Raw genomic sequence first — 25,042 nt, forward strand, 5'->3', positions numbered from 1 at the left:
AGACCAGAACTGCATACAGTATTCCAGGTGGGGTCTCACCAGCGCCTTATATAACGGTACTAACACCTCCTTATCTTTGCTGGAAATACCTCGCCTGATGCATCCTAAAACCACATTAGCTTTTTTAACAGTCATATCACATTGGCAGCTCATAGTCATCCTGCGATCTACCAATACCCCAAGGTCCTTCTCCTCCTCTGTTGCTTCCAACTGATGTGTCCCCAGTGTATATCTAAAATTCTTATTATTAATCCCTAAGTGCATGACCTTGCACTTTTCACTATTAAATTTCATCCTATTACTATTACTCCAGTTTACAAAGTCATCCAGACCTTCCTGTATGATATCCTGGTCCTTTTCAAAGATAATGGCCAATGGCTCTGCAGTCACCTCTCCCAATTCCTTTAGCACCCTCGGAAGCAGCACATCCGGCCCCATGGACTTGTGCTTATCCAGCTTTTCTAAATAGTCCTGAACTACTACTTCAGTCTGGTTACTGACCTGATTCGTGAAGACGGAGGCAAAAAAGCATTGAGTACATGAACTTTTTCCACACCTTCTATCACTAGGTTGCCTCAAGGGGCTCACACTTTCCTTGACTTTTTTCTTCTTGCTAACTCACTCAAAGAAACCCTTCTTGTTACTCTTAACATCTCTTGCTAGCTGCAACTCCAAGTGTGATTTGGCCTTCCTAATTGCTTTCCTCTATCATCTGGCACCTTCTTTGTCTCTTCTCTAAATGAAAGAGTCCCAGACTTTTCAGTTTTTCCGCATATGGCAGCCTTCCTGACTCACAGATCCTAGCTCAGAAATCCCTTTTATAATGCTATACCCATTTTAGAGACTGGATGATCAAAACTGAGCACATACCCATTTCTTAGGCATTCAAACATTGTCTTTGATTTGGCCACTACTGCGAATGAGCAGGTGTTTTGTTGACCTGCTATCAATGACTCCCAGGTCTTTTTCCCGAGGTGTGTTCTAGTTGGGATGTTTATCCCTGGTACAAGTCTTGGCAAAGTTTCGTTTATTTGTTTGTTTTTTTGTTTATTTGTTTTAAATCTCAGATTTTGAGCAATCGAGTGAAGGGGAACTCTCTTCAGCATGGCCTCTCTAGCCTGGATTTCATTGCATTAAGAAACAGTGATGAATAACCAGTATTCACACTCGTGTTTCCTTCTGGTGCCTAGTAAGGTTTCCCACACCACGACATGCAGAATTATTGACTCATGGAGCACCATCAAATATGGAATTGGCATTAGTAGAGCCAGCTGTTCATAATTCATTTATCTGAATAAAGAAAATTTTTCAGCGTGTGAAGAGCAACCGATCTGCTTCACCCATGAGAACAGAGTCCAGTAGTGCATGTAGTGTCTCATGTTAACATTGTCTCTCCATCCAGGCATTTGTATTGTGACCATCACTCTAGACTCTGGGCATATACAGGAAGTCAGGGGAACATACGGTGCATACAGGAGACACCATTCTCCCTCAGAGTTGGACACCTTCTTCCCTACTCCATGTCAGATTCCAACAAAACCGACTTCACCAATCCCTCCTCCTTCATCCTGCTGGGCATTCCTGGCCTGGAGATGGCCCATGTCTGGATCTCCATCCCCTTCTGCACCATGTACGCCATAGCCATCTTGGGGAACTTCACCATCCTTTTCATCGTGAAGAGGGAGCCGAGCCTCCATGGGCCCATGTATTATTTTCTCTTCATGCTGGCTGGCACTGACCTAGTCGTTTCTACGTCCATTGTGCCGAAAATGCTGAGCATCTTCTGGTTCAGTTCTAGGGAGATCAATGTCAGTGCCTGCCTCACCCAGATGTACTTCATTCACTGCATCTCTTCCATAGAGTCTGGGACCTTGGCGGCCATGGCTTTGGATCGCTATGTGGCCATCTGCGACCCCCTGAGACATTCCACCATCCTGACAAACCCTGTGGTGGCCAAGATTGGCCTGGCCATGGTGCTGCATAGCACCGTGGTCATATTGCCCTTTCCCTTGCTGGCGAGGCGGTGGTCATATTGCAGAACCAACATCATCCCCAAGCCGTACTGCGTGCATATTGCTGTGCTGAAGCTGGCCTGCGCCGACACCAGCATCAGTAGTTACTACGGCCTCTTTGTGCTATTCTGTGTGAGTGGTGTGGATGTGATTTTTATCACCGTGTCCTATACCCAGATCCTCAGGGCCATCTTCAGCCTCCCCACAAAGGACACCCGGCTCAAGACTTTGGCGACCTGCAGCTCCCACCTCTGTGTCATCTTAGACTTTTACATCCCACATCTCTCCTCCTCTGTCATGTATCGGTTTGGGCAGAATGTGGCTGTACATTTCCATGTTCTCATTGCCAACATGTTCCTCTTGCTGCCCCACATGCTGAACCCCATCATCTATGGGGTGATGACCAGGCAGATCAGGGACAGGCTGCTCCTGCTCCTTACTCATAAAGGGACCTAAAGTTTCCTCCTGGCTCTCTGACTCTCAGACCAAGCTCTGTGCAGAGCTGGCTGGTGACATGGTGCTGGGCCCCCTTCTCTGAATCACTCACTGGGCAGTCAGAGAGACATCAGACCCTTCCCTGACATTTCTGTGCTGTGTCAGTGTGAGAAACTGGAGAATCAGTCTGTGTAGAACTCATTAACTCATTGGGTTGCCACCTTTCTAACTGCTGGTAACTGTTTCCTGTGTCGTGGAAAGTGACCACCACCGTGTTGAGTTGATCAGACAGCCTGAGGCTCCTTTATTGATCAATCAGAGATACATGTGTACACACGGAGAGACGACAAATCCCCTAGCAAGGGGTAAGTCGCTCTACCTTACAGCAGTGATACCTGGGTTTATAAAGCCGAAAACCGCAAATTATCATATGAACTCATACATCCGATGATACCTTATTTGGTTAATACAATAACATCTTCTAACCATCTGCTAAAAACAATTGCTATTAATATACTGGTTATGAGCTAATTTGCAAGCCTGCTCCTTTGTTACTTCCCCATTTTACAGGTTTCGCTATCGTCAGGACATTGACACCTGGTTTTCCACCTACTTGTGGTTACGCTATTGCACGTAGCTCAAGCCTTTTTGAGGAACTTGGGTCCAAAAATACCTATTGGTGTACCTTTGGTCAAATGATCATGAGTTATATTTTATGCCCACACAAGCCACTTAATAAACCATAATAAACTAAAAGCTGTTATAACTTAACAGATTTTCTGGTTCCCCTTTATCCAATTCTAGTACCTCTTTTTGGGGCCCTGGCCACATTTTTTTGCCTCAGCGTGCCCTTTGTACAGAAAAACAATTTTAGCGGGAGTTAAAACTCTTGCTTCTAGCTAAGGACCTACTCTTACTTTATTCTCAGAAAAAAGCCTGGGGCCTTGGGTAAGGTGGGGTCGGGGGGGTTTTCCTATCACCTCCCTCCTTTCTGATGCCTTTGTCTTACATGGCATCAAACTCCTCACTCTGGATATCCATTAAGTCCTGGATCTCCGGATGAGGGTTCTTTAAGTTTGGAATGCTGGCATAGGTGGCTTCTTTTAAGGAAGCATTTAGCATAATGCAGGCGATTCTCATTGGCTAAAGTCGATTCCATTAATGGGTTAAGGGGTACCAACTGTGGTGGGGTATAGGAACGGGAAGTTGCACAAGGGCATGTGCAATGTGACCAGCAACAACAGCAACACCAGCAGCAGATACACACAACAGTAAACGTGCTAATGCCAAGGAGGAGCCATACGTACCAGAGGTGATGGGGTGACTGAACACTTTTTGTGAATTGGCAGAGAATGTCGCTTTTAACACAGAGGGAAGATACTAAGTGAACAGTTTGGAGGGCGTTCATAGCTTCCTGATAAACAGTTTCTAAATAATGAATTTGAGTTTGCAATTGTGAAATAGATCGGATTTCTGGCAGAAGAGATAACAATGAGTGAAATTTGTCAGGGATAACAGATGTCCAGTCGAAAGGGACCTGAAACTCCAAATAAACCTGATAATCCTTTTTTGCGGGCCAATAAATATTATGAGTACCTGAGTTAGTGTGGAGGTTAAAGGCCACATCATAGATAACAGGTGAATTGACATGGACACAACTGTTATTGGCGGACACAAGGGTATGGGAGGCTAAATCTTGCAAGCTGCCAAGACCCTCCCAACATACCCGGTGATGAACAGTTACCACCTCTCCGGGGTGTAGTTTTCTAAAGCATTGTAGTTGTGGGGACTGTAAGGGCCAATAGGTCCAGAGATCACCTAGACCTATCCAAAGGTCAGGGGTTATAGCTGGGGCACTGATTAAGAAGCGGTTAGGACTGCCAGGAGGCTTAATTTCCCAAACATCTCAATGAATTACCCAGTCCCACAAGCAACCACCCCAAGGGCCTGGGAGAATACGATAAGTGGGGGCCCAAAATCCTTTCACGGGTCCATAAGCCCGGAAGGAACACTGTGAGCGCCAACACTTCCATTCAGAAAACTTCCAAGTATGTCTCCATGGCCACAAAAAGGGGGTATACCAGACGTATTAGTAAGGGCAGTGGGCCAGCGCTGCTGTTCGAGGTCCTTACGTAAGGAGAAAAGGATGGTATTGAGATAATCCTGTACTTCTGAACACGCTTGATCCACTGCAATGCCTTTCCTGATACAGTAGCCTGATGGACCATATGCTTAAGCAGGTCCTGGGTAACAATGCTTAGTGCTGAGATAGTATGGAGTGCGCCTATACCAGCCTTTTCCTCAGTAATCTGAGTCCCAGGCCCATTAACTCCCCTGAGCCCCTTCCAGTCCTATGTGGGGTGGACACTCCCTCACAGGGTGTTATTTGATTGCTTTTTCTTTCAAACACAGCACGGGCAGTGCTAGATAGTCGCCTGCTGGCAGATGTTGCTGTTCAGAAGGATTTGATCCTACTCACAACCCCAATTTGTAATCTCTGCATTTAATTTATGATAATCCCTCACCTCACTTTCACTGGTCTCTCACGTTGGAAGTGAAAGCCTCTTAGTGGCTTTTTCCCTGTTATTTTAGATCCTGGAGTGTCTGGTTGTCCCTGCTCCCTCCTCTCTACATTCACTATCCCCTCCCACCCAGCCCCCAGGCTGGTGCCCCCGGTCAGTTGCCTTACGGTATCAGAACTTCATCCAGGTGTCTGGCCACGTATTGTAGCCTCCTCTCAAGGAACCTGAGGCTGTGAGCAAAGGGGAACTTCTCCAGGGGCACGGGGCAGCTGTGGAACAGAGAGAGCAGATAGCTGAGTGCAGGGCCTGCCCTCAGGCCCTCTCTTACCCAGAGGTGTGGCACCGAAAGGCTCCTTGTCCCATTCTCCACTGAGGCAGCCTCCTCCCCTGCAATACCCGGGCGTTGGATGTTCTGGTTTGGGTTAGCTGGATTGTTAGGTGAGCCCTGTCTAGTGCTGAGGAGGCAAGAGTGTATCCTGCTGACAGCGTGTGTATCATGTCCCACCCACAGAAGCTAATCAACATATAGGATAACAGCCTACTATAGCTGCCAACTAATGCAGCTACCTCTTTAGCTCTAAGGGGTGCTTTGTGCTGCAGAGCTGAAGGTCCAGGGTTCAAATGCTACTGGGAACCTATTCTGGGGGACTGGAGGAGGGGTCATTACCCAAGTGCTGCCGGATCCCTTTCACCCTACTCACCGTACCAGAAAAGCCAGCCTTCCTCCTGACCTCTCCACCTCACCTCCTTGGGGTGCACGGGGCTGCTCCCAGAAAACATTTTCTCCCCCTCTTGGGAGGGGAGGATGGTCCAGTCCAGTCCAGTCGACACAATCTACCCCACATCCCACAATTCCCCAAGTTAAATGAATTGTATGATGATCGAGGAAGGGAATGACCCACTGTACAAGGCGTGGGAGTGGATTTGAGATGGCAACTTCTGCTGGTTGGGAATGAAATGCATCAGTCTAAAGGAGAAGAGTTGCTTGCCTGGTATATAAGTCAGGGCAGAGGAGGGATTACTCAGGCTACTGCCCCTGGGTGGGGATGAATTGCATGACACTATAGGAGAGCACTGACCCACTGCAGATTTATGGAGGGGGGCATTGCTTACCATGTCTCTAGGGATGCACAAGCCTCCTCCAACTCTTCCTCACAGCACCCAAAAGCTGTCAGAAGTGAGACATAAAGGAGAAATTAAGCTGCTTGGGCACCCTCTGCTTCCTAGCACTCTAGAGGCCCAGGTTTCACAGGCAGCCTGTGAACGGAGCCCCAGCCAGTGCCTCTGCATGACTCTGGGCACGACTGTGCCTTTGCAGGAAGAGGGGAGGCAGGTCAGGGAATAGACCCTATTTCTCTGCTTTGCATGGGGCCTGAGTCTGCCACCGCAGCTGTGGGCTCAGGGGCTGCTTACCTTTCGGTTTCTTCTTTTTTCTTTCTGTACCTCCTCTTCCTCGGAGAAGCCTGCCACACACAGAGAAAGCAGCAGGGTTAGAAGAGAACGCCTCAATAAATCTGGGAGAACAATGAGCCGGAGGTGACTGCCATGTGGGGCCAGAGGGAAGTTTTTCCTTGAGGGAGAGTATTGCACTCTGAGGCATCACGGGTAGGTATTGTGCGTTCCTATGATGCAGACAATATAGGGCACACAGCACAACCCATAACAGAGGTCACTGGAACAATCCAGGGGTTGGAGAAACAGGGATTGCTGGTACCAGGAGCCTGCAGAGTTGATAAGCATTGAAGGAGAGAGCCTGGAAAGTTCTCTCTCCTGCAGAGATGATAAAATTCTGCAGGTTTTAGGATTGCAGGGTATGTAACTAAACCCAGATACCATGCATGGAATTCAGACCTTGGGGAAGAAATCTGACCTGTGGACAACAGTGTTTCCTAGATACATATTTAGGGAATGCATGATATCGGGGTTTTATTTGCATGCATTTGGGATGGCCATGCTACTCCTGAGTGGTGGAACCATGAATGGGTTATACAAATCCTCCCAAACCAGTGCTGATATAACCCCAATATCATCCTTAAATGGCAGCTATTTTACACCAAAAAACAACAACAACAGTTTGGCATTAGATCAGCCCACTTGCCTGGGAGCTGCAAAGTTTCCTGAAGAGAAACTGCACTGCTTGCAGCTTAACTAGCCAGGTATTCCTTTCCCAGGCTAGATCTTTCTCGCCTGGGCTCAGCTCCTGCCCTCCTCCCCCACAGTTTAGTTCCTTTAGTTCTCCAGGTGTTTTCAGCAGTCTTCCTTTTTGGGGCAGGGAGGTGGTGGAGAAGAATCTAGATTAACTCCCTTTGAATCCTTAAATGGGATTTGGCTATGACAGGAATCGTTTGACCCTCCACTCCCTCCTTTTGGAAAAATACCACCAGTCAAAATGATATCCATCTGAGGGAACTGGGATTGTTTAGTCTGCAGAGGAGACGAATGAGGGGGGATTTGATAGCCGCTTTCAACTACCTGAAAGGGGGTTCCAAAGAGGATGGATCTAGACTGTTCTCAGTGGTAGCAGATGACAGAACAAGGAGCAATGGTCTCAAGTTGCAGCGGGGGAAGTTTAGGTTGGATATTAGGAAAAACATTTTCACTGGGAGGGTGGTGAAGCTCTGGAATGGGTTACCTAGGGAGCTGGTGGAATCTCCTTTCTTTGAGGTTTTTAAGGGCAGGCTTGACAAAACTCTGGCTGGGATGATTTAGCTGGGAATTGGTCCTCTTCCGAGCAGGGGCTTGGACTAGATGGCCTCCTGAGGTCCCTTCCAACCCTGAGATTCTATGGATTCTATGATTCTATGAGGTGACATCATCACATGACCCTGTAGTGTCAAAGCAGCATCCCAGGAAACTTAGCAAGGAGGAAGTTTAGTATCTTCAAAGTCCTATTGTCTTTCCTAATGGCCCATCCAGACTGATTGCCTACTGTTTAGGGGCATTCCGCTGGTGCAAGCACTTTTGTAATTGATACAGAGCCCATACTCCTAACTTCAGATACAGAAATGATACATCCATACAAATAGAATAATCCCATTCAGTTCATCATAACCTTTCCAATGATATGTCACATCACCCATCTTGCATAAAACATACCTTAGTTATGCCATATTCATAGAATAATATTTCTATGAAGAAGTTGAGGCGTAATGTCAGAGGGATGAAGAAGCATGTAGACAAGGGCGATCCAGTGGATATAGTGCACCTGAACTTTCAGAAAGCCTTTAACAAGATCCCTCATCAAAGGTTCTTAAGCAAAGTAAGTTGTCATGGGATAAGAGGGAAGGTCTTCACATGGACCAGTAACTGGTTTAAAGATAGGAAACAAAAGGTAGGAATAAATGGTGAGTTTATGAAGAAAGATAAATAGCAAGGTCCTGCAGGTATCTGTAGTGGGACCAGAGTTGTTCAACATATTCATAAATGATCTAGAAAAGGGAGAAAACAGAGTAGTGGCCAGATTTGCAGATGATACAAAACTTAAGATGGTTAAATCCAAAGCTGAATATGTCCTCCTTGTTCCCAGATGTATAACTCTGTGCTGGGCTGTGTGAAAATGCATTTTGTTTGAATGGGCCCCATTTGCCAAACAAACTCTCCAGAACTCTCTGTATGACTGCCCTGTCCTCATTGTTATTTACCATTCTGCCAATCTTCATGTCATCAGCACATTTTGATCAGCAGCAATTTTGTATTTACTTCCAAGTCATTGAAAATATATTGACTAGCATCAGACCTAGTCTTGATCCCTGCAGAGCCCCATTAGAAACACCCACATTCGATGAGCCCTTTGACAATTACTTTTTGAGATCTGTCACTTCGCCATTAGCCTGTTCTCAATCCGTTTAACCTGTGCTCCATTGATATTGCATAGTGCTAATTTTTAATCCAAATGTCCTGTGGTGCTTGGATGCATAAACAGGGGAATCTCAAATTGGAGGAGAGAGGTTATTTTATCTCTTTATTTGGCACTAGTGCAACCGCTGCTGAAATCCTGTGTCCAGTTCTGGTGTCTAACATTCAGGAAGGATGTTGATAAATTGCAGAGGGTTCATTGAAAAGCCATAAGAATGATGAAAGGATTAGAAAACATGCCTTGCAACGATAGATTTTAGGAGCTCAGTCAATGTCGCTTAAAGAGGTTAAAGGTGGTTTGAGGAAAGTCTATAAATCCCTACATGGGAAAGAAATAATTACAAATGGGCTCTTCAATCTAGCAGAGAAAGGTCTAACATGGTCCAATGGCTGGAAGTCGAAACTAGACAAATAGAGACTGGAAATAAGGCGTCCATTTTTAACAGTGAGAGGAACTAACCATTGGAACTATTTACCAAGGTCATGGTGGATTGATTCTCCATTATGGCAGTTTTTAAAATCAAGATTGGATATTTTAATAAAAGGTATGCACTTGGCGTTATTGTGTGGAAGTTCTTCGGCCTGTGTTTGACAGGAGGGTCAGACTAGAATAGGCTCATCTTGCCTTGGAATCTATGAAAAACAACACCTTACAAAAGTCTAAGTTTGTCACATCTATGTTTGACATGGCCCATTTTCCATAAAAGATTATTAACCTGCTTTAAATATATTCCTGTCCTTTAATTCTTTATTGATTGATTCCCATATCAGTTTGTCCATTATTTCAGGCTAACTGGCCTCTAAGAAGCCGGGTCAACCTCCCGTACCTTTTCAAATATTGACAAAACATTAGCAAACTTTCAGGCTTCTGGAATTCCCTCAGGAATCCTAAATTGGTTAAAACATTAATGCCAGTGGGCCAATAACCTCCTGAGCCAGCTCTTTGAGGACTCTTGGATGGAGATGATCCAAGCCTGTGGATTTAAAAATACTTATATTTGGTTCCTGCATTCAGCTAGCATCAATCCAGCCTTTCCATCTCTCTAGGAGTCTCACTTACCTCAGATCTGGCGAGCCTTATCACAGCATAATAGACCAGAAAAGGCAGAGTGAATTTCAGGATTGTTAGGCAGGAGGCAGAGTTGAGATAGAGGAGGAGTGAACTCATTTCCCCGAGCTCAGGCACTAAGACACTCTCAACACAGACACTCTCAAACCAGCAACAAGTACCCAGGCTACACCTGAGGGCAAGTTGCTGCTCTGGCATCAGGCAGGCACTGATGTGGTGTCTAGGTCACAATGAGGCTGCCCTCCTGCAATCTCCCTCTAGTCTGTGAGGTGTCAATGCTGTACTTAGATCAGGAGATGGGATGGGGCAACCACCCAAATGGGCTGAGCTGCTGAGCTCAGAACAAAGCAGGAGAGAAGGCATCAGGTTTCCCAGGAAAACCCTGGGTCTTTTCTGAGCTCTGACTCTCAAGCCCTCTTTGCAACAATGAAGGCTTCAAATTGGCTAACAAATACAATGAAATAAAGAGCAGAGATTCTCAAATAAATGACTTGACTCCAGCAGTAGGCACGTTAAGAAAAGCACCCTATAGCATAAAATAATAAAGAGCCCTACCTCTTATCTAACATGTTCAATCAGTAGACCTCAAGGCACTTTACAAAGGAGGTCTGGAGCATTAGCCCCCTTTTCCAGATGGGAAACTGAGGCACAGAGAAGCACAGTGACTTGCCCAAGGTCACCTAGCATGACAGTATCAGAGTCTTCTGAGCTCCATCTAGTGCTCTATCCACTAGGCCACAGTGCATTTGAAGTAAGAGGTCATAGTCAGTACATTCCTGTAGTGGTTCTTTTGGGCTCTTCCAATACCATTGTTATTGAAGTTACACATTTTGACCTGTGGTCTGTGCTGGGAGAGGCGCATCCTTGTTAAAATGAGTTTCTCACAGCAGGTAGCATTTGAGTTCTTGTTAGGCCTGAACACAAGTTCACTGGCCCATGTCTCCGATGTCCCCATGGGAAAGTTTAAAAGCCATTGAAGACCTTGCAGTGCACTGACATACTGGGATTTTCAGATAGCCTTTGAGAAGGTCCCTCAGCAAAGGCTCTTAAGCAAAGTAAGCTGTCATGGGATAAGAGGAAGGGTCCTCTCATGGATCAGTAACTGGCTGAACCATAGGAAACAAAGCGTAGGAATACTGCATGGAGATGTGGTCTCCTCATCTCCAAAAAGAGATCTGGGAATTGGAAAAGGTTCAGGAAATGGTAACAAAAATGATTAGGGGTGTGGAACAACTTGCATAGGAGGAGAGATTAATAAGACTGGGACTTTTCATCTTAGAAGAGACAACTACAGGGGATATGATAGAGGTCTATAAAATCATGATTTGTGTGGAAAAAGTAAATAAGGAAGTGTTATTTACTCCTTCTCAGAACAAAAGAGCTAGGGGATCACCACATGAAATGAATAGGCAGCAGGTCGAAAAGAAATAAAAGGAAGTATTTCTTCACATGAGGTACAGTCAATCGATGGACCTCCTTGCCAGAGGATGTTGGGAAGGCTGAGACTATGAGGGGGTTCAAAAAAGAACTAAATAATTTCATGAAAGATAGATCCATCAATGTCTATTAGCCAAGATGGGCAGGGATGCCACACGGTGCTCTGAGTGTCCATACGCTCTGTTTTCCAGAAACTGGAAATGGATGACAGGGGATGGATCACTTGATGATTCTCTGTTCTGTTCATTCCCTCTGAAACACCCGGCATTGGCCACTGTCGGAAGACCGGATACTGGGCTAGATGAATCTTTGGTCTGACCCAGTGTGGCCATGGGTGGTAAGTTTGTAGAAAATTTGGTGGTGCCCAGCACCTGTCCCCCAACTCCACCCCCACTTGCCTAAGGCGCTGGGTGGGATTTTGGGGGAGAGGTCTGGGGTTCAGGTCCTGCGTTGGGGATTAGGGTGCAGGAGGGGTGCAGGCTTTGGGACGGAGTTTGGGTGCTGGATGCAGGCTCCGGGCTGAGGCAGGAGGTGGGTGTGCAGGAGGGGGTGAGGGGTGCAGACTTTGGGATGGAGTTTGGGTGCAGGCTCTGGGCTGGGGGTGGGAGTGTAGGAAGGAGTGAGGGGTGCAGGCTCTGGGAGGCAGTTTGGGTGCTGGGTGCAGGTTCTGGGCTGGGGCAGGGGGTGGGTGTGCAGGAGGGGGGTTCAGGGTTGGAGCAGAGGATCATGGTGTGAAAGGATGAGGGTTGGGGCTGAGGATGAGGGGTTCATGCTGCGGGGGGGGGCTCAGGGCTGGGGCAGAGGATCAGGGTGCCAGGGGATGAGGGCTGTGGCTGGGGATGATGGTTTGGAGCGTTGGAAGGGCTCAGGGCTGGGGCAGAGGATTAGGGTGCCGGAGGATGAGGGTTGGGGCTGAGGATTAGGGGTTCATGCTGCGGGGGGGGCTTAGGGTTGGAGCAGAGGATCAGGGTGCCAGGGGAGGAGGGTTGGGGCTGAGGATGAGGGGTTCATTCTCCATAGGGGGCTCAGGGCTGGGGCAGAGGATCAGGGTGTTGGTGTTATTGGCCCACTTGGGAGGGTTTGTATCAGTGTGCATGATCTAAGACGTGCCTGTCTCCGTGCATCAGGTTCGGTTTGAGATTTCAAATAAACTTAGTCTGCTTCTGCACCTTGGTGTGTTCTTTGGCGTGAAGCACACCGGGCAACGAACACCCCCACTGTTGCTGTCCTCGGGCACCCTTTGTGCTGGCAACAGTTTTGGCGTCCCTGGGTGGGCATCGAGGCTAAAACTGGCCTTGCCCGGACCCCTCCTGGAGGTCGACGGATTGCGGCGACGACCGACGCCCAGCACGCACTGGTGACTTCATCGGGGGCCTCGGCGGAGACGCGGTGTGGTCGACCCCGGAGGGCACAACGGTGCAACGCGCTTGAGTAGTGAAGAAGCTGTTGCGGGCGACGGTGGGGAACCGGTCCCGTGGATAAGGTAGGAACAGTCCAGTACTGTAAGCCTTCTTTTGCCTGTTTTGACCTAGGGACGCCCAGTGTCTCCCTAGAGTATGAGGCAGGGACAGAGTACCGGTAGGGCACGGTGTACGCCCTTAGAATGCATTCTGATGAATTGGAAAGTGTTTGGGTCTGATCCAATGGTTAAGAGCAAGCTGAAAAGATTCTGTACAGTAGACTGGCCTCAGTACCAACTAGAGGACCAGGAAAGGTGGCCACCGGAGGGATCATTAAATTATAACACGATCCTCCAATTAATTCTATTTTGTCAGCGAACGGGTAAATGAGATGAGCATATGTATGTACAACTGTTTATGTTGCTAAGAAATAGGTCAGACCTGGTGCAAAAGTGTAATCTGACGCCGGCAGGTCCGGTAGTAGCTGCTGCTAGTCCCCTGAACCCCTCCCCAGTTGTGATGGCAGAGTCGGTGTCCCCTTCGGCTCCTGCACCCCCACCATATAAGAACGAGGTGCCTAGGGTGTCAAAGATCGCCCCCTCAGTGGGATTCTATCAGCTAATTACTGAAACTCGAATAGCCCGTCCGGCGCCCGGCCACTACTATGCAGGTTTACACGCATGTACCTTTTTGGCAAACAGATTTTACTGAGTTCCCTCGGGCCCAGGGGTTCAGATACCTCCTCGTCTTAACGGACCGATTCAGTGGATGGCCCGAAGCTTTCCCATGTCGTAACAACACTGCCAGAAGGGTAGCCCTTAAGTTCGTCAAGGAGATCATTCCACGATTTGGGCTTCCTCAATGGATGGAATCTGACAACGAAACGCACTTCACGTCACAAGTTGTCCAAAAAATATCGGATGCCCTACAGATCCCTGGAAGCTCCACACCCCCTGGCGACCTCAGGCCAGTGGAGTAGTGGAACGCACAAATCAGACCCTCAAGCAACATCTCTCGAAGGTTTGCCAGGAGGTTTCTCTCTGATGGCCTGATGCCTTACCCCTTGTTCTACTTCAAGTTCGCGCTCTCCCAAAGGGCAGGTTAGGACTCAGTCCCTTCGAAATTATGTTTGGAAGAGCATGGCCTCTGAATGGTACACCGGTTCTGTTAGGGGAGTGGGAGGTAGGCTGTGGTTTCTTGTCTCAGTACCTGTGCTCTCTGTCTGCTGTTCTTTGTTCTCTTCACAGGTATACCAAAGATTTGCAGCCCCTCTCGCTGAATGCTCCTGTCCACTCCCTGCAGCCAGGTGACTCCATCCTCGTTCGTACCTGGAAGAACAAGCCTCTCCAAGAGAAGTGAAAGGGACCTCATACTGTCCTGCTGGTCTCACACACAGCTGCAAAGGTTAAGGACACAAGCACTGGATCCATCACTCTCATCTAAAAGCAGTGCCTGCTCCTGAACGGTGGACCGTCCAGCCTGCGGAAAACACTGCCAGCAACAATTTGGAACTTAAACTATTGTTTAAAAGACAGTAAGGTCCGCTGGAAATGCCCTGTGCCCTCTTCGAACAGTCACGGCATATTCCCAGCTACCACTCTGAGCATTGGTTCTGTTTATTTTCACAGGGCCGGCCTAGCCTCGTGGCCTGGTCCCTTCTGTTTTTAATCTGTTTGTTATTGGTAATTGTTATTTTGTGGGTATTTGGGGAATTGTAATTGTTAGGCCTCACGGTTATCAGCCCAGTATAAAGTTCAGGTCAAAGCTAGCCACAGTATTACTCCTTGCCATGGGAACACTCATTCTGGTAACTCCTGGTTCTCCCCAGGCACATGCGGGATGAAAAGGAATCCCTAACAAGCTGGGAACAAACACGTATGAGGCCCTAAAAGTTTGTTTTGCCCAAGAGTTTAACCTCTCCAAGTGCTGGATATGCTCCCAAATCGCACACCATGCAGCTGAATTGCCCTGGAGGGTGGTTCCCCAAAATTGGTCAGATCTCTGTTGGGGATGGTTCAGTAGGGTGAAAAACATTTCGGGTACTCCTTTGTCTCAAAACTGTACAATTAAGTCCCAGTATGCATTAAGGGACGACCCCTGGGAACCGCAAGCCAACTCAACGCATCTCCCTCCCCCTATTAGGCTGCGGCCAGTGAACCCCGGGTTGGTGTGCTATCAGCAGTCCAAGTCCAGCAATCACACCTGGTCCGCTGAAAACAGCACCTGCCAGTATTATCTATCCCCTGGCAGTAATGCCTCTGTCCCCGTCTATGTTAATGAAAAACCCAATTCTACTGCCCAGTTCGGAACTTTCAGTAGCTCCCAAACTGAAAGGTGGCAAAGTGGTTATAATGGGCTAGTGGGAAATGGCCACTCCTTTTATATTTGTGGTACCTCTGCCTATAAGTGGCTCCCACATCGGTGGTATAAAAGCTGTTATGTGGGATATCTTGCTCCTCCTCTTCAAGTGCTTCCTAAACTGCCCCCTGGCCGCCCCAGGCATCGCAGGTCTTTGTATGCCACCCCTGAGCCCATTGGTGAGGGAGATAGACTCGGTATAATCCTCCTCCCCTCTTATGGGGTGGGACGGCTGTCTCAAATATATCGTAAACTTTCTATGTTTCTCACCAAGTTTGCTAATAAAACCCTGGCCATAAAAAAAAGCCTTAACTCAGAGCTTTACCAGCTCCGATTGCTGGCCCTGCAAAACAGACAGGCCCTGGATTATGTTTTAGCCTCCCAGGGCAAAGTTTGTGCCCTGGTTGGCAGCAAGTGTTGTACTTATGTCCCAAAAAATGCACAAAACATTAACAAACACATTTTGTCAGCCGAACAGGTTCTCATCCATTGGAAGGCCCAGGAAAGGGAACCCACAATTTTTAATTCCCTCTGAAATTGGTTGCCTAATCTAGGAGGGCTGGGGAACGGCCTTGTGCGTCTCCTCCTCACAGGTGTGGTCCTGTGCCTAATCACCCTCCTCCTGATCGCGTGTTTCAAGCTGTTGCTCCGTAAACTTTGTAACTCCCAGCCCCCAGAAATCCCTACGTACCCTCTTGTTAAAAGCCCCAGCTCCATAAAACTCAATCACTTCTTGGCTGTAGAGTATAAAAGAACTCGGCCAAAGGTTTGTTGAGTATTCTCAAAGGAGGGAATTGTTGGTGTCATTGGCCCACTCGGGAGGGTGGAAAGCCACTGTGTCTCAATGAAGCCCCCTGTTAAGGCCTCAGTGAACCAAAGTCCTTCCATGTTTAAACTCTCAGCGACCTAACAAGCTACCTTAAAGAATGAAATGTAAGAGGGGCTGACTATCAGCTACAGTGCTGGTACCAAGAGGCACTAATAAGGCCTGTAGGCATCTGGCTAGGGGAGTAGAATAACAAACTAGGATAAAATAGTAGTTTAAAGAAAAGTCACTAACGAAGATAGATTAGTAGGTGCCAGGAGTGATTTATCTACTTGGGATAATTGCTTTTGTAACAGTCACAGGGAAAGATGGGAGGGGGGAGAGGGGGGCATGGGGGGGAATAGAAACGGCTTGGCTAAGTTATGTATAAAAAAAAGAAACTGTTTGTATCAGTGTGCATGATCTAAGACGTGCCTGTCTCCGTGCATCAGGTTCGGTTTGAGATCTCAAATAAACTTAGTCTGCTTCTCCACCTTGGTGTGTTCTTTGGCTTGAAGCACACTGGGCAACGAACACCCCCACTGTTGCTGTCCTCGGGCACCCTGTGTGCTGGCAACAAGGGTGCTGGGGGATGAGGGTTGGGGCTGAGGATGAGGGGTTCATGCTGTGGGGGGGGAGCTCAGAGCTGGGCAGAGGATCAGGATGCCTGGGGATGAGGGCTGTGGCAGGGGAAGAGGGGTTCATGCTGTGGGGGGGCTCAGGGCTGGGGCAGAGGATCAGGGTGCTGGGGGATGAGGGCTGGGGCAGAGGATCAGGATGCAGGGGGATGAGGGCTGTGGCTGGGGATGAGGGTTTGGCGCGTGGGAAGGGCTCAGGGCTAGGGCGGAAGGGCAGGGGAAGGGCAGCCTGCCCTGCCATTAGCAGATTGCGGCACTAGGACCCCAGGGCAGCAACCAGCAGTTCTGCCGGGAGCCGTTCCACTCTGGCAACACGAGCAGTCAGGGACGCGCCTGGCGGGGGGGACACGTAGGGGGAGGGTGGCAGGCGGAGCCCAGGACCCGCTCCAGGTAGAGACGCGGCAGCACGGGGGAGACCCACAGGGGCCGGGGACCGATCCAGGCAGGGCCATGGGAGAGACCCAGCTCCAAATATTGCTGGAGCAGGGCCCCCGACCCTGAATATTCCTGGTGCTCGGGCACCGCCAATGTATATAACCTGCCGCCTATGGGTGTGGCCATTCTTATGTTACAGCTGTTCAGCCTCCTTGATACCTGTCATGTCATAACCCTGCTCAGTTCTCCAGTCCTCCTTGGAGTCTGGATGGAAAGACAGGGCAGATGTCACCTAGTGAGCTGGGCCTCTAAGAGCAACCCGTGTTCAGGCAGAGAGCGGCTCCTGGGAGAGCAGAGTCAGGGCTCCGTTAAAGAGCTGGAGACAAGGGCCTGGCCTGAGTGTAACCCATGAAACTTCGGTTACACCCGTACTCGTAATTATTCCATTGTATTGCAGGGATAGTAAGAAGATTCAGTCTGTTCTGAGAGCGGAACTCCCCCCTGTGGAGAACAACACAAATATGCAAATTGGGACAGTTGGGGATGCCAGTACCCTGAGTTGCTCTGATGTGGAGGAAAGACACCACAGTGTAGTAAAGCTGCTCAGACTAAATAAAAAAATCCTTCAGTTGATAAGACAACAATCTGTGGGTCAACTAAGATGCCTCATAAATCAAAACATGCTCTTATCATTACAGCAATACAGCACATACCGATCAAAGAAAAATAACAGTATCTAACATACAGATTTCTTCAGTCCTGAAAGGTATACTGGCCACTAATCCTATGCATTGAAAGCATGCACCGCTTATGTGGCATTTATGTCCTCACACTCTCCTGAGCTGACCAAGCAGCAAGCACCCTGTTCTTTGAATAGGCTGGGATCCTTCTCCTGGCTGTTATCTGCTTGCAGCAGGTGGCCAAAGCAGGCCTGCGAACATCAGCCCTCAGGGCAGAGATCTTCAGCGTCCTTCCGATATGGCTGTCTCTCTCTCGGGCTGGCTGACCTGGCGGAACAGGTTGACACCCCCTTTTTTTCAAATTTGGGAGTGGAATTGGCCTTCTACCCTTGCAGATGCCCTAATGAGCATGTGTAACCCAAACCAGCCCTCTAGTCACACCCTACATGCAATGGTAATAGTCTTTGTACGAAATATGCCTTGAGATGTATCATTTGAAAACTAACAGCTCTCTGGTCAATAAGATCACGATGCAACATTACGTAGATAGTTATGAGTTCCCCCTGTACGACAATACTTGTGAAACCCTGACAACCCCTCCTAGGCAAACGCTGCGAAAGAGGTCTGTCCTAAACAAAGGAATGGGGGTTATATCAGCAACAAACAGGGTCATCAAGACAGCAGGGGAAGGAGACGATAGTGAACAGAGCAATTTACAATTCAGCAAACACAAGTGGGGGGCGGGGGAGGGAAAAGAGCCCGTGTAATGTTGACAGACCCTGGTTGTTGGCAGGTAGGATCAAACCTGGTACTTCTGGAGCATAGTGCGTGAGCTATAAGCCAGTTGGCAGTTAGCTAGGGCTGTAGAGCAGACTCATTTCACTGTCTCTAAATGGTCTGGGTGCCACCAGATAGGACAGAACACCACACTCAGGAGGTGTCTGGGTTACATACTTCCCCTCGCTGAGGAAGCACATCCCGAGCTCAGAGACTTCCTGGTTGAAATCCCAGACGAGCCCCCACTTGTAACATTGACAGACCCCGGTTGATGGCGAGAGTGATTGAACCGAGGGCTCTGGAACTTACCACACGAGTCTCTACCACATGAGCTAAAAGGCCACACCACAGACTCATTTTAGCTCTCTCTCATTAAGTGGTCTTGGTGCCACTTGATGGGATAGGACACCACACCCAGGAGGTGTGTGGATTACACACGGAGCCTTCACCACCAGACTTCAGGTCACCTTCCTCACAGCTTGGATAAACTTTGCTTTGAGGGGATCCTTTAGAACATTGGCTCTCAACCTTTTCAGTCTACTGTGCCCCTTTCAGGAGTCTGATTTGTCTTGTGTACCTCCAAGTTTCACCTCACTTAGAAACTGCTTGTTTACAAAATCAGATATAAAATATAGATGTGTCACAGCACACTCTTACTGACAAATTGATGACTTTCTCCTTTTGTCTGTACAAAATTTTAGTTTGTACTTATTTCGCTAGTGCTTGTTATGTAGCCTGCTGTAAAACTAGGCAAATATTGACAGAAGTTGATGTGCTCCCTAGAAGACCTCTGTGTACCCCATGCCCCTGGTTGACAACCACTGCTTTAGAAGAATCAACTTCCAAGACTCAATGGACTAGAAAAGAAAGGGGCAGACAATCCCACATTCTTTCACCTAAGAAAAAAAAAAACACCAGCACCTTTGGGCCCCTGGAAGAGAGCCTGAGCAAGGGGAGAGCCAGCCACCATTTTGCTGGGAGACTATGGCTGAGAGAAACCATCTTTAACAGAACCTGTGTGAAACAAGACGTACATTTATATTGCTAAGAGTAATTAATCACTGGGACAATTTACCAAAGGTTGTAGTGGATTCTCCATCGCTAACAACTTTTAAATCAAGACTGGATGTTTTTCTGAAAGATCTGCTCTAGGAATTATTTTGGGGAAGTTTTCTGGCCTATATGATACAGCATTCCGGCCTTGGAATCTATGAAAGCGCCTTTCAAAGGGCACTATGGGTTAGTAGACTATTAAACACGAGGAAACTGAGGTACAGAGAGGCAACTCATCGAGGTTCATGCAACAGGTCAGTGGCAGAGCTGCGACTGCACTGAGGTTTCCTGACTGCCCAGCCAGTGCTCTGCCCATTGGAACACACTGCCTCCTTGGTAGTACATTATATTCCCCGAAAATAAATTCTGAATAAGGAAAGGAGAGCATTCACGCTAGCAATCAGATTTCTTGGAGTTCTGCTCATCCAATCAGAGAACAGATGTCAAGTCATATGCCCCGAGTGTCCAATCCACACACTGTGAGTGTTCACTAGCAAACTGATTCCTGAAGAAGAATTATTCATTGAACTCACCCCGGGATCATTTTTGAAATAGGGATAAATTTGAGTGCCCTGTAAGCTTTTTATGGAGAATTTATGAAGAGGAAATGGGATAGATTCATAGCCTAAATTATTCCCCATGAATTATTTGCTTGGCTCTAAAGATAAGTGTCTCCATAACCCCCACATATTGGTAAATACTGCCGACCCAATACATTCAAACATCACAAGTCAGGCCTCCCAAATCATGAGATTTTATAATTATTTGGGGGATTCTTTTGATTTGCCTTATACTTTTTGAACCATTGGGGCATCACATTTTGAACATGACGGGCTAGACATTTACTATTTTTTAAATGAAAGTGGAGATTCTTGTGTGCTCGAGGGCAGCTCCACTCTGGGATACTCTCTCCGCACCGGCCATTTCCCTGACCCCTGATCAGCACATTAACTTCAAAACAAATACAATTTATTAAACAGCAACTGTAAGAAAAATAAGGAAAAATGGAAGAGGGTCCAGGGGAACAAGGAACCCCCCCCCGTGGCCTCAGGAACACCACAACCGGCATCTCTGGGACGTGAGGGCAGGTCACAGCCAGTTCCTCACACTTCCGGCTCCTTCGCGGGTCTCAGGCTCTAGCCAGCTGGGCCCTTCTCCCCAGCATTGCCTACCCCCTCGGTTAGGGTCACGTTCCCTCCCCCTGAGTCCGGCCTGCGTGTCTGGGGGCTTCTCCCTGCACTGGGCCCCTGCCCAGGGCCCCCCTCGCACTCCCCAGCCACGCCCCGCGCCCGGCTCCAGCGTGACCCGCGCCCGCAGTCCCAGCTCTGGCCCCACAGCTCCCCACTGCAGCTTGGCCCTTGCTCCCTGACGGTGCGGCTGGTCTGCGCTGCCCCAGCTCCCCCATCTCTGGCTGCTGCTCTCCCCTTAGCTCTGCCCCTTTCGCCTCAGGCAGCTCCTCTCACATGGAGGTGGGATCCTGGGCTCCTGGCTCCCTCATTGGCCGGCCTGCCCTGTCAATCAGGCTGACCTGGAGCATTAGCATTTCCATCTTGGCCCTGGGGACTGTCAGTCTCAGGATCCTGATTTCTCTTCATCCATTCCCCTTTCTTTTGGTACTGGGAGAAACCAGCCAAAAACCCACTAAGTGTCAGTGGGGGGCAGCAGCCTCCTCCTGCTGGCGTAGATCCAATCTTCAGAGCAGGCCCCTTGGACTGAACTGGAAATTGGGATTCAAAACACACACACACACATCCAGCCCCTGATGCTTTGAGCTCCAAACAGTTCTTAGATCTGGCTGCGGTTCCACCCTCACAAACTCTTCATCTACCCACCCTCCAGTCCCTCTTCTGAGTGCACGGGCAGCCCGGGGCTGCACTGATAATACCTTCAGCAGCAGACCAAAGGTCTATCCAGCCCAGTATCCTGTCTTCCGACAGTGGCCAATGGCAGGTGCCCCAAAGGGAATGAACAGAACAGGGAATCATCAAGTGATCCCTGCCTGTCACCCAATCCCAGCTTCTGGCAAACAGAGGCTAGGGACACCATTCCTGCCCATCCTGCTAATAGCCATTGATGGACCTGTCCTCCATGAATCTGTCTAGCTCCCTTATGAACCTCGTTATACTACTGGCCTTCACAACAGTCTCTGGCAAGGAATTCCAGGGATTGACGGTGTGTGGCATGAAAAAAAGTACTTTCTTGTGTTTGTTTTAAACCTGCTGCCTATTAGTTTCATTTGGTGGGCCTCTAGTTCTTATATTATGAGAAGGAGTAAATAACACTTCCTTATCTACTTTCTCTATACTACTCATGATTTTATAGACCTCTGTCATATCCTGCCTTAGTTGCCTCTTTTCCAAGCTGAAAAGTCCCAGTCTTATTAATCTCTCCCCATACGGAAGCTGTTCAATACCCCAATCATTTTTGTTGCCCTTTTCTAAACCTTTTCCAATTCCAGTATATCTTTTTTGAGGTGGGGCGACCACATCTGCACGCAGTATTCAAGGACAGGCCCTGGTAGCACATCTCTGATGAACCTGTGCTAGCAAGGAGCTGGTAAATGGTCAGTTTTCAGAATGGAGAGAGGTAAACCATGGGGTCTGGAGTGGGGTCTGAAGTGCTATTCCACATATTCATAAATGAACTGGAAAAAGGGGTAAGCAATGGGCTTTCACATAACTTGGAGATTGGGCAACAAAATGGCAGATGAAATTCAGTGTTGATAAAGGCAAGGTAACACACATTGGAAAAACCTAAACCCGACTGTACAGACAAAATGATGACACTAATCTTACAGTGCTTTGTTGGTGGCAAAGGAGTTCTGGAATTCTTTTACTGTTTTGCAGTTATAAGTTTCATTGCATTTCTTATTTTTATGTTAATATCAATAAAGGTTTTATCAATTTCTCAGTGTCCTCAGTGTACGTGTTCTTGCCAAGCACCCTGAAAGTCCTCTCCTGCTATAGAACTCTCTGAGTTCTTGAATCCTGTAGTCCAAATTGGACAAGAACCTATAAATCTTGTGGTTGGATGCGATCAGTGGCGAGCCATAACAACTAACCCATCAAATTCAGGTCAACAACTCAAAGACAGGCAGGAGACAAAAGCCAAATTGCCAGCTATCCAGCCTTGCACATTTCCTGGAGTATAAACCCAGAATTATACCACCTTGCAGTGCGCAGAAGTCTGTGTAGCATAAGTTCATTAATATAGGCTGCTTTCCCCTTGATGTGGGAAATATATGCAACAGTCATTTTACCAGAGCAGACACTTTATTTAAAACACACTGGTAAAGATACAGCATAAAACAGGTATTAATTACAAAAAAATGGATTTTAAGTGATTAAAAATGATAGAAATCTGATCAAAGCGGATTACCGAGAAAACCAAAAAACCACCAACTAAGGTTAATGTGCTAGATAGATTGGATATGAATTAGCAATTTCTCACCCTGACTGATAATAGAACCAGTCTATCAAGTTTCCACATGCAGGCTAGAAATCCCTTAAGCCTGGGACTAGCACTTCCCCCAGTTCAATCTTTGTTCCTCAGGTGTTTCCAGGAGTTCTCTTGTGCAGGGAGTGAGGCCAAGAGATGATGTCACTCCCCACATTATATAGCAGAAAAATACCGGTACCAAATGGAGTTTAGTGTCATGTTCAATGCCCTTGAATGTCTTGCTGAGTTTTTGCAGGCATTATCCATAGATGGTCCCAAGGGTTCCCAGGAAGGCTCGCCAGATGAGTTATAACCTTCTCCCAGAGATTGTCCTTTAACCCTAATGTCCCATTACTTGTAATACGGCCTTCTCAACTGACTGTCTGGACTGTAAGAATTTTGCCCAGTAGGTATCATCCAGGTGTAACTACATTTGAAATATAGATACATAGTCAATATTCATAACTTCAGATGCAAAAATGATACACACATACAAATAGGATCAACGTATTCTGCAAACCATAATATTTCCATCAAAACCTCACAACACATTTTTTTGTACAAGCAGCAAAGAATCCTGTGGCACCTTATAGACTAACAGACCCACTTTCTCAGATGCATCTGAGGAAGTGGGTATTCACCCACGAAAGCTCATGCTCCAAAACGTCTGTTAGTCTATAAGGTGCCAAGGATTCTTTGCTGCTTTTACAGATCCAGACTAACACGGCTACCCCTCTGATACTTTTTGTACAAAGTGCATATAACTATGTCATAATCTTATCATAAGAATCCCACTATGATTAATATCGGGGACAGTTTCATAACCACCTGCTCAGCTACCCTGGAACCTGCATTGGGCACATAACAAGCTGACGGTCTTTAGGAAGAGACAAGCTTTTCCCATGGGGTGACTTGGGGTCTCAGGAGAGTAGGATCAACAAGGCTGAGGTGGCTCTGGCTACCCCAGGTATTCTCCAACATCTGGGCTGGAGGGGCTCATTGTTCCAGCCATGGGGTCTGTGGAAGCTCTGGGCTTCTCCAGGAGCAGGGGGGGGAGTGAAACTCTGGCTGTAGGAGTGGGGCAGAAGGATTGGGGCCAGTGGACTCCACCCACAGCTCATATTGCAAATGACAAGGAAAGAGACGATTATAAGAAAATATCATGATGCCTCTACATAAATCCATGGAATACCCACACCTTGATTAGTTTTTGTAGTTCTGTTCATTCCATCTCAAAAAAATATATTAGAATTGGAGAAAGTACAGAGAAATGTGACAAAAATGTTTAGGACTATGGAACAGCTTCCATCTGAGGAGACATTAAAAAGCCTGGAATATTTCAGCTTGAAAAAAGAGAAGACTATGCAGGGATATAATAAGAGTTCTATAAAATCATGAGTGCTGTGGAGAAAGTGAATCAGGAAGTGTTGTTTACCTCTCCATGAGAACCAGGGGTCACCCAAGGAAGTTAATAGGCAGCAGGTTTAAAACAAAAAAAATAAAGTATTTTTTACACAATGTACAGTCAACTGTGGAACTTATTGCCAGAGGATCTTCTGAAAGCCAAATGAATCTCTGGTCCAATACAGAACTAGTTAAGTTGACTGAGGACATGTCCATCAACGACTGTTAGCCAATGTGATCAGGGATGAAGCTCCACGTTCCGTGTGTCTCTAAACCTCTGACAGTCAGAAGCCCGGAGCAGATGCCGAGGATGGATCACTCAATAATTGCACTCATCTGTTAGTTCCCTCTGAACTATCGGCCCTAACCACTGTCAGAAGACAGGACACTGGGCTAGATGGGCCATTGATATGACCCAGTAAGGCCATTCTTATGTTCTAAAATTGTTCCAGGGGTGCCTGTATTATAGAGCTGGCATGTCCACCCTAGCCGACGTCCAGGGGTTGTTAAGTGTGGGATGCTGATGGGGCCTAGTGCTGAAAGAGGGTAGATGAAAGAGATTTTCCCCACATTTAAATTTTGACCCAAAATAAAATGTTTCCTTTTCATTCATATTTTAGGAGGAGTTTTCATACAAAACAGTTCATTTTTCTGGAAATCTCAGCTGCCATGATATTGCCCAGCTGCAGCTTCTTGGCTCCACAACAGAAATTGGAGGCTTTTCATCTGCTGCTTCCATGCAACGTCAATGAAGGTGGCTCTGAGGGAGTCTATGCTGCACTCT

General features: G+C 47.6%; 1 protein-coding gene across 1 annotated transcript; it reads left to right on the plus strand.

Moving 5' to 3' along the window:
* The first annotated feature begins 1,520 nt into the window (after positions 1-1,520).
* Positions 1,521-2,468, plus strand: LOC127053463 (olfactory receptor 52R1-like). The gene has a single exon (XM_050958269.1). The coding sequence runs from the start codon at positions 1,521-1,523 to the stop codon at positions 2,466-2,468; it is 948 nt and encodes a 315-aa protein (XP_050814226.1).
* The last annotated feature ends 22,574 nt before the right edge of the window (positions 2,469-25,042 follow it).

Source organism: Gopherus flavomarginatus, chromosome 1, assembly GCF_025201925.1.
Source record: "Gopherus flavomarginatus isolate rGopFla2 chromosome 1, rGopFla2.mat.asm, whole genome shotgun sequence".
In the NCBI taxonomy this organism is placed as follows: Eukaryota; Metazoa; Chordata; order Testudines; family Testudinidae; genus Gopherus; species Gopherus flavomarginatus.